At 41.7% G+C, this 9,131-nt stretch overlaps 1 protein-coding gene across 1 annotated transcript; it reads left to right on the top strand.

Moving 5' to 3' along the window:
- LOC104956584 (apoptotic chromatin condensation inducer in the nucleus) lies at positions 1–8,766 on the top strand. Its single transcript, XM_010784091.1, has 12 exons — positions 1–358; positions 850–907; positions 2,889–2,928; positions 4,450–4,592; positions 5,103–5,246; positions 5,335–5,515; positions 5,661–5,806; positions 6,298–6,405; positions 6,494–6,601; positions 6,689–6,977; positions 7,289–7,389; positions 7,511–8,766. Exons 2-12 carry the CDS (start codon positions 869–871, stop codon positions 7,814–7,816), a joined length of 1,605 nt encoding a protein of 534 aa, XP_010782393.1. The 5' UTR covers positions 1–358; positions 850–868; the 3' UTR covers positions 7,817–8,766.
- Positions 8,767–9,131: the final 365 nt, after the last annotated feature.

Raw genomic sequence — 9,131 nt, 5'->3', positions numbered from 1 at the left:
AAACATGGCTGTGTTCCGACGATGGCTTTAGCTACAGATGCTGGCCTATGGTTCTCCATACAGCGGCTTAGCAGAACAGAAAACTAGGGGGTTTGTGTGCCGCAGGGGTTGGTTTCAGACATGAATGCGTTCATGGAGGAGTATTCTCCGGTGGGAGGGAGGTAGGGGGGAGAGGCGGCTCGGTGCGACGCAGTCACATTAGCTACAGTAGCATTAGTACGCTTCGTTTTAACCCGGCGCAGTTTGTCTTAAATGTGTAGTTACCTCCGAAGTACATTTAACTCGAAATGACTGGACATGTTCGCATGAACACGCATGAGGATGACATGAGAACGTGAGGCGCGCGCTCTTTTGTCAGGTATTGCGTGTCGGTCTGCGAGGAGTCTGCTGTGCTCTGCATTCATCGCCTCAGTCCTTTGACCCCATTCAACAATTAACATATCAGTGAAACAACATAGTGACTGTTAAGCTTAACCTTGTTTGTGTGTGTATTTCAGAATTTGTATGCCTTTTTTTAAATTGCTGTTTTTTGTTTCTTATAAGGGAAATCAATATGTATGTTGAGGGTTTCATGACTGTAACTTAAATGTAGTTTAATGAGATTTAGATGAAGATAAAAGTTGTGCTTTTAAATATTTAGACTGTAAATATTGTATATTTTAAATTTTGTAACAAGGTACCTCACCATTTTTCATAAATCTGAACTCTGCTTCTGTGAAACTGTTATTACATGTAATTTCACTTGCTCTGCCTTGGTAAAACAATGTATATCTTGTTTTTCAAATAAATATGTTCTATAAATAAATAATAAATAAATACTTTCTTTTATGTGTCTTTCACACTTTTCAGGCAGGTGAAGGATACTGCCATGGCAGAGCCAGAGAAGCTTCCAGAGACCAGCGAGGAGGTAAGACTCCTGAAGAACCATGAATCATCCTGGGCCTCAAAGCTGTCTGTAGCTCAGGACTTGTGGAAGGACCCATTTCATTTGTTTTATAGTTGAATCGTTTATAGTTAAGTTTTTATTAACCAGGATATATTATACAGTATAGAACATTTTACTATATTATTTTGTTAGAAATATTTTCTTTACAATTAAAATACATATCCACTAGATGACTTTATGAGCCCTAATCACGAGTTGTAAAATGTGCTTAGGAAATTTAATTTTATAATATGGATATGGCTATATGTAAAAAAAAAAAAAAAAATACTTTTACTGAAACAGCAAGGGTATGTTCTCACTGTGGCTGATATTTAAACCCTAAATGATTGCTTTGTTATAAAGGTGCTCATGCCTCTTCCATTGCCCCTATTGGTACCTGCATACTACCTCTGCCACTACTACTTCTACTACTACTGCTACTGCTGCACCTGTTCCACTGTCCCCAAGAATCCAGAGTTGGCCACAGATAAGCCCCCAAGGCTCAGAGGGACACCCCTGGCAACAAAGGCTGCCTCATTTTCATGGATATGGCTGGCAAGAGCTATTGAATGGACTAGAACATGCAAAGAAGGGGTCGGCTAGTCAACGTTGCCCACCTCTCTTTGCCCGTACCAATTTATTGGGCCCTGTGCCCTTAAAATCAGCATCGAGATGAACAAGGACTTGTTCTCACATCAAGTCAAGGTTGCTGTGAAACAGTCAGTAGTTTTTGTACTATTTCACTTGGTACAATCTGAACCCCTTTGCAGAGAAACATGGGGCATCATGGACATGTCATTTGTGAAGCTTGGTGAACTGTCACATGCTTGACAGAGGACATTTTGGATTCGGTTTACTCTCTTGGAATGGGATTCAGAAATCAAGACATCTCTTTGATACTAAAAGCGTTTTTAAAGAGACCAAAGCTTTTACCTGGACTTAATAAGATTGATTTGAACTGAAGAAGGACTTAACGTTTTGGGTTCGTTTCTACAACAACCTTCTTCAGAGTTCTCGCAAACGTACGACTTTTCATGCTCTACGCCATGAACAGTGCCTTAAATAACTGAACACTAACATCACGTTTTGGGAATTGTGTGCACAATGACTTTTAACTGCCTCCAACACCTGGCCTTCAACTCATTGGACCCATTGTTGTTACAAGAGCCTGCCACACTTTGAAAGACTAATGCCAAAACACCTGAGGATGACTGCTTTGGCCAAAAGCATTTCAAAGCCCCTACTCAAATGAACTCTTGATCCCATCCTGCCAGCAAGCACGCTTTCAGATTTCCATCCAAACATCTCAGCCACCTTTGATTGGACCCTTGTTGCCTAGATACAGTACATGCAGTCGTGATTGGGCCATATCCAAACCAGTAAGGATCAGGTGTCAGTGGTACCAGGGAATAAGTAGACATTTACTCAATGTTATATTTCATAGTTATTTAGAAAATAAATGCATAGTTTCCAGTCATACTATATAGTCTTTGCTGCGAGTAGCAGCGTTGAAAAGTCTTATCCTATTTATAGACACTCCAGTTCAATAAAAATTGTTGTCATCTTTAACCATACTCAATTCCTGTGAAACTAGTTGGAGTTTTATAGAAACTAAGAGAATAATCTAAATCTAAACTGCAATATTTAAACCAGTTACTTTTTCTCTATGATGGAGACTGCAACAGTTTTATCCTCAAGCAAGTTATAATCGATAATCTTTACATTTCGATTTTGAAATGATTATGAATGGAATGCACTTAACTACCAGTACAGTAGAAACACCGCGTGCTGCCATTCAGTAGGCTTGAGTTTAAAAAATACATTTCACAGCAGTTTCTGCCTCCATTCTCAGCCCCAGCTTCCTGTTATTTTTCCACTTTTCCTCCAACCTGTCCTTGACCACTTGGTAGCAGCTTCTCACCTCACCCATGTTTGGGGTTGTTTTTATCTTCTTGTGTTACAGACACCAAAGGCCTTCTCAACTCGTAAGATCTCTATTAGCAGTAAGTACACCCTCCCTACTTGCTCTCTTTACCGACGATTATAATTAGGGATGTGTAGTGTATTTATAACTTCACATTTAGTTGTCTAAACCAGCACTAGTGAAATACCACAATTCTCGATGACTAGTCAATACCCAAAATCATCCCACGTGCTTCAAAATGCACTCCATTTTTATTGTTTGAGTACTGTTGCTATTAAGAAAAATTCTCTTCAAACAGTAAATCTGGAATGGATTTTTGCCAAAGACAACATTACATTTGAACACATAGTAACATTATAATTGACCTTGATCCATTACAGAATTTTACTAAATAGTGCTTCAATGCACCTTATACAAGTCAGTAGTACTGCTAGTTCCAATTATAACCACTAACATTCACTAGCTGTATTCCTGCTGATTTGAACCCAACACAACATTAACATGGGAAACATGTATAGTCTCCTGGACAAGGTATTGTGAGAATAGCTGGGGAAAAAAAAGGGCTAGAGAAAATCTGTGGTCCAGGACGCATAGCCAGACTTTGCTTAAGGAGCCAATAAAAGCAGTTTAAATGTAAACCATTTCGCAGTGTATGCGCGAAAAACGACTGCCACATTTTCAGAATAATTACACCAACTTGGTCCCTTAGTATTAGTTCTCGTGACATGCCTCTTTATAACTGATCGTTTGGTTTTGTGCATCTTTTTTCATTATGTAAGTGTTAAAGGGGAAACAGGGCCCGACATTATAAATGGCCCGCTGGCCCGGAAGCACTTCGTTTTCCACAGACCTTATTTCCAGCTATTTTCCAAAACCCTGTGGAGAAATCCCATTGCTTTTTGTCGAGGGAACCAGCGGCTTACTTCCTGGTTTTATGACGCGTCACTGGCTGCACCTCTCAATATGATGCCAATATAAAAAAGGTCTTCTGAAAATAGTAGATAGAGTAGAAAATATAAAGGTATTGGCTATAGGGAAATGTCTCAGCAGTTTAGGATAATGAAGGATCTAATCTCATCTATAGCCATTACATTTCTAATTCCTAATGACAGGAAGGCAGAAAGTGCATTATACAAATAATAATACTCATAATAGAAGACATTTTTTAACAATGACCACAATATCATTATTTTAATAAGCCAAATATGAACAATTGAGGAAAATGAGGAAAAACTGATTATTCAAATGTTGTAGTACAAGTAGTAATGTAGTTAGTGCATAAATTACTATTGCAACAAATGTGTTAATTTTCTTCCTTATTAGTCGATTTTCTTTGGACGAATGCTCCGGGCCAGTGGTTACAATGGTGGGGCCAGTGATACTACAATTCCACCGGCCCGGAGGGCCAGTGGCTTTTTACCCTTAATGTCTACCCCTGGCAATATTCGTAAAGGAAATTCTAAAACATCTTGAACGTTGGTCGCATGAACATCCATAGTTTAAAGAAAACGTTGCTACAACGCTGATTTGCAAGCTAAGGATGTACACAACATGTGCCAAAGGATTACATTTTATTTTTATTTTTTTCTCGTCTTACCAGGCAGTAAATCGTCCCCGGGCACCGGCGGTGCAGAGGGTGAGCAGGACTCTGGGGCTGCAGCCGGGCGCAAGAGGAGGTGGGGATCCAGCACAGCCGTCACCGCCAAGAAACCTTCCTTCAGCATCACCACGGAGTCACTGAAGGTATTTGCATCTTAGTAGGGCTGTTCGCAACAAGAACTATAAAGTTGGTTATTCAAACTCGAAGTGAAATGTCAGAGCCCCTGCTACATCTTAAACAAAAGTAGCAAACAATATCGTATGACTCACTTTAAGAGCAATATGATGAACGATATACACAAAAAAATACTTCTATAGTATAATAGGTGTTCTTGTTCCACGCAGGAAGTCGGATTTGGACTTTAAACATTTATTCTATCAATAATAACTCTTTTTACTTGCCCCCATGGTGCTAAAAGACGCACAGCAGTGGTCGTTTTATTATCATTTTTTCCAAATCTTTCCAAAGCAGCCCTACTTGAAATATGTAATTCTTGGTGTAGACAGCACTTAGCGCTGATATTGCGTTGTGGTTGCTAGTAATGCTTTTTAGACGGATAAATGCACTATGAGGCACTTTCCAGGTTTCTGTCTTATTTGTTGAATATAGGCACACATTCATCTTGTGATTTATCTCCGTTCTTTCCCCTTCAGTCTCTGATCCCAGACATTCGTCCGTGCCTCGGTCAGGAGGCCATAGTGGACCTGCACCCAGAGGAAGCCGCCCTCTCCGGTGCTGAGGAAGAAGAGAGGGAGCGCTCTGACCAGGACCTACAGATCCGACGAACCGTCACACAGGTCGGTATACCACTGTTTAAAATGCAAAGCACTATTTGAACATGAATTTCCTCGTCAAGAGCTTTTTTTGTATATAAACATTTTGCAGGTGGTGCACCCGGAGAGCCAGGAGAATGGACAGAAGGAGGTGAAGAGGAGCAAACACGAGGAGGAGGAAGAGGATGTGAAGGGAGACAAAGAGAGGACAAGAGCGCACGAGGAGAAGGACAGGAACGTGATGGAAACCCAGTCTCCATCACACACCAGCCGTGAAGTAGAAATGAACACTGGTAATGGAAACTTTAAAAGATGTTCTTCATCTAGCATTAAACTCAGACAAATGTAAAAGTCAGCACACTGTACCTTACATGCTGCGTTGACATCCAGTTGTATTTTGCTGACATTTTGTTGATTATTGTATGTTCTTGGTTCCAGTGACCCCAGGCGACACCCTCATCCGTCGCTCCATCAGCCAGCAGAAAACGGGTGTTTCCATCACAATCGATGACCCTGTTCGCACGGCCCGGCAGCCCTCACCACCCCGCGGCAAAGTCTCCAGCATCGTTCACATCAGCAACCTGGTAAGAGAAAACTGGCCTACATAGTCCAGAATGCAACAGCCAGGACCTCTATTGTTTTTTTACTGAAGACGCTTATTGACCTCCTTTTTATATAGGTGCTAGCTTATTTGTTTCTAAAGGTCTAGATTTCTATTATATACTTTTAGTATCAACCAATAATGTCGGAAGACCTAATCAAACACAGAAATGTTATATTTTTCTGTAAAGCCACAATGAAATGCATAAAAGAGTTCTGTGGCATTGAAGCATATGATATGTATGTGAGGCTTTGGCAGGTTATAAGGATTTGTCCTTTTTATCTAAGAATAATTCAAATGATGCCATGATTGTCCCTAAGGACAGATTTGATCCGGATCATCTATTAAGCACCTGTTCTTATAACCTCACAATTTCCTTGAACCCCGGTTCAATGTACAGTTTTTATTCATGTTCATCTTTATGCTGTTTACAACATACATGTTGTGATAAGTGCTCTGTTATCCTTTGTTTAGGTGAGGCCGTTCACTCTGGGGCAGCTGAAGGAGCTGCTCAGCAGAACCGGCACCCTGGTGGAAGAGGGCTTCTGGATTGACAAAATCAAGTCTCACTGCTTCGTCACCGTGAGTTGTTGCTAGTGGTAGATCTGCGTCGGACTGCTTTTGGCCCCCCGAAGTTTTTCTCTGTCTTAACATCTTTTTCTGTGTTTAGTACTGCAGCTCAGAGGAGGCCGTCGCTACTCGTGCAGCTCTCCACGGGGTGAAATGGCCTCAGAGCAACCCAAAAGTCCTTAGTGTAGACTTCTGCCAGCAGGATGAGGTAGGACCTTATTGTTATTTATCCTTATTTTTTCTTACTCCCACAATGCTAAGCCATCTGTAGCCTGAGCGTATCTCTGCTTTGTAGTTGGACTTCCAAAAAGGCTTGGCCAACCGACCCGGAGCAGAGGAGCCCGGCCGCGGCCGAGCGTCCGGCCTGCCCTCTCTCTTCCCCGAGCGAGAACAGTGGGCCGAGCGCGAGCGAGAGATGGAGCGCCGAGAGAAGGCCAGGGCGGAGCGGGAGTGGGACCGCGACAAGGTCCGAGACTTCGGCAAACCCGGCGAGGAGAAGGATGGAGACCCCCAGAGGTCACTCTCCAAAGAGAAACGCCGCAAAGAGAGGGCAGAGGGCAGGGAAAAGAAGTCTGAGAAGAAAGGTGAGAGACAAGACTATTTGCTACATTATGTAAAAAAAGGCTTTTGTTTAACAGAACGGAAGCAGTTAAGTTATTCGTCCATTAACAGAAAATGAATCTTTAATTATTTTTGATAATGTTTAATTCAATTCATTAAAATAAAAATTCCAAGCTAAACTGTTAAATGTTTCCACCTGCTCATTTGTAAGAGAGTTGAAGATGCCACCGTGAGCTTTTTGATAGTGTCACTAGTTTATAAAGCAAACGTTTAATTCAGATATAATGGCTGATAAATAAGCAGCTGGAGCTCTAACGTTGATGTTTCTTTGCAGATAAAACAGCTGAGGATCCCCCGGCAAAGCTGCTTGATGATCTTTTCCGCAAAACTAAAGCAGCTCCTTGCATATACTGGCTTCCACTTACAGACGACAATGTGAGACACACGGAAGTTAATACTTTTTTAATGCTCAACTATTATCACACGGCCTAGATATCTAATCAAGACTGCACTTAAAGACTTCAATTATTCATCTGTGCATTCTTCTTCGTTGCAGATCGCTCAACGGGAAGCTGCCAGGGCAGAACGGATGAAAGTGCGCGAGACACGGAGGAAGGAGCGGGATGAGGAGGAGGAGTTGAAAAAAAGGGAAGAGGAGCGCAAGGAGAGGGTGAAACCTGCAGGCGGCCAAACCGCAGAGCGGAGCGAGGGTGAGAAAGAGAAGGAGAAGGAGAAGAGCAGGGACAGAGAGAGAGACCGAGGTAGGGAGAACGACAAACGGAGGGATGGTTACCGTAGGCCAGAAGGCCGCGGGGGCCGACGCTCCCGCAGCCGCAGCGACCCTCGAGACAGGCGGCGTTAACGGCCAATCAACTGACGGGACTAAGACCACACCCTCTTCCATTTGCCTTTCACTACATGTACTTTGTTACAACTAAGATCCAATAGAGGACCAACTGATGTCGCCACCATCTCTCAAATTGTCACCTTTTTTAAACAAGCACATCCACACCTACACGCAGTCGGGCTTAAAAGGGGACCATGTTTTTTTTGCAGTGTTGTTTCCCAGAGTGCCGTGCGTGGCGCTTCAGTCAAGATTCGATATATTTTCTTTATACGTTTGCCTCTCTTCTTCTTAAGTTTTTTTGTCTTGACTGTTTCGCAGTATGACACGCTGGGTCATTTTAATAATTTCCCGCCATATGTTCCCCATTCGCCCCCAAAGTGTAGATGCCAATTATGATTTGCAATCACTTGTCGTTGCCTCTGTGTTTTTAACAGCTCTGAAATCTGGATGAGGAATCCTTTTGTTGCTGCATGTAGTCCAAGGCTCTTCTTGCCAGCCCTGCCTAAAGAGAAAACTGTCCTCCCTGCAGAGGCTTGCATAAATCTGAAAATATTGGAATAGGTGTGTTTGGCATTTTGTACAGACATATAAGATTAATTCAAAATCAAGTCTTTTAAATGAGGCAGCTCTGGGGTATCTTCGGACAGGTGTGGAATTACTTCTAAGGCAATGCAGTGTTCTTCTCTCCCTCTGTTTAGTTAAGAGATGAGACAATTCTCTGTCTGTCACGCCTGTCACAAGTTATGATTATGTATGTATCATCGCTTCTCTTCTTCCTCCTCTTCCTCCTCCCTGTAGCTTCAAGGGGGAGGTTCATTATGAGTTTTCTCAACAATGGTTTTAATATTGTTTTTTTAATCTTTATTTTATCATGTTAGTAAAAATGTTTTTGTTTTGTTTTTATTTCTTCTTTGAGTACGCCTATCAGTGGTGAATGTACAAATAATAAAAATTGAAATTTGAAATTACTGTGACGTTTTTTTTTTCCCCATTCTCCCTGCTAATTGGATTTGTAGTGAAATTATTCAGTTGGTCTGGTTTCAACAATTTGAATTTCTAACTAATTACTGGGTTTTAAGTTCAAGCACATTTAGATCTGCGGTAACACTTATAATCCACAAGATGTCAGTCACACCACATGACCGGGGCCAGAGCGGAATGACTTTATCCAGTCAAGTACAAACTAGGACTTTAAGGAAAATAATGCTTTATTCAGGATACAGCAGAACATTCCACTATCTCTATATTGGAGAACTTTTCCTTAAATTTCATGTCTAGGTGATTAGCCTTGTGCATTAGCACTGTTGTGGTTTCCTCCAAATCAGGAGTG

This window comes from Notothenia coriiceps, unplaced genomic scaffold (genome assembly GCF_000735185.1).
Source record: "Notothenia coriiceps isolate Sejong01 unplaced genomic scaffold, NC01 NC01_scaffold00026101, whole genome shotgun sequence".
Classification (NCBI taxonomy): Eukaryota; Metazoa; Chordata; class Actinopteri; order Perciformes; family Nototheniidae; genus Notothenia; species Notothenia coriiceps.
The sequence above is the reverse complement of the archived record's forward strand: the minus strand, read 5'-3'. Positions and strand labels throughout refer to the sequence as shown.

Excerpts from the sequence above, each read along its gene's own strand:
- LOC104956584 (XM_010784091.1), top strand. The coding sequence starts at position 869 with ATGGCAGAGCCAGAGAAGCTTCCAGAGACCAGCGAGGAG. Across the intron at positions 5,807-6,297 it reads TCGTTCACATCAGCAACCTG|GTGAGGCCGTTCACTCTGGG; the intron begins GTAAGAGAAAAC and ends TCCTTTGTTTAG. Across the intron at positions 6,406-6,493 it reads AGTCTCACTGCTTCGTCACC|TACTGCAGCTCAGAGGAGGC; the intron begins GTGAGTTGTTGC and ends TTCTGTGTTTAG.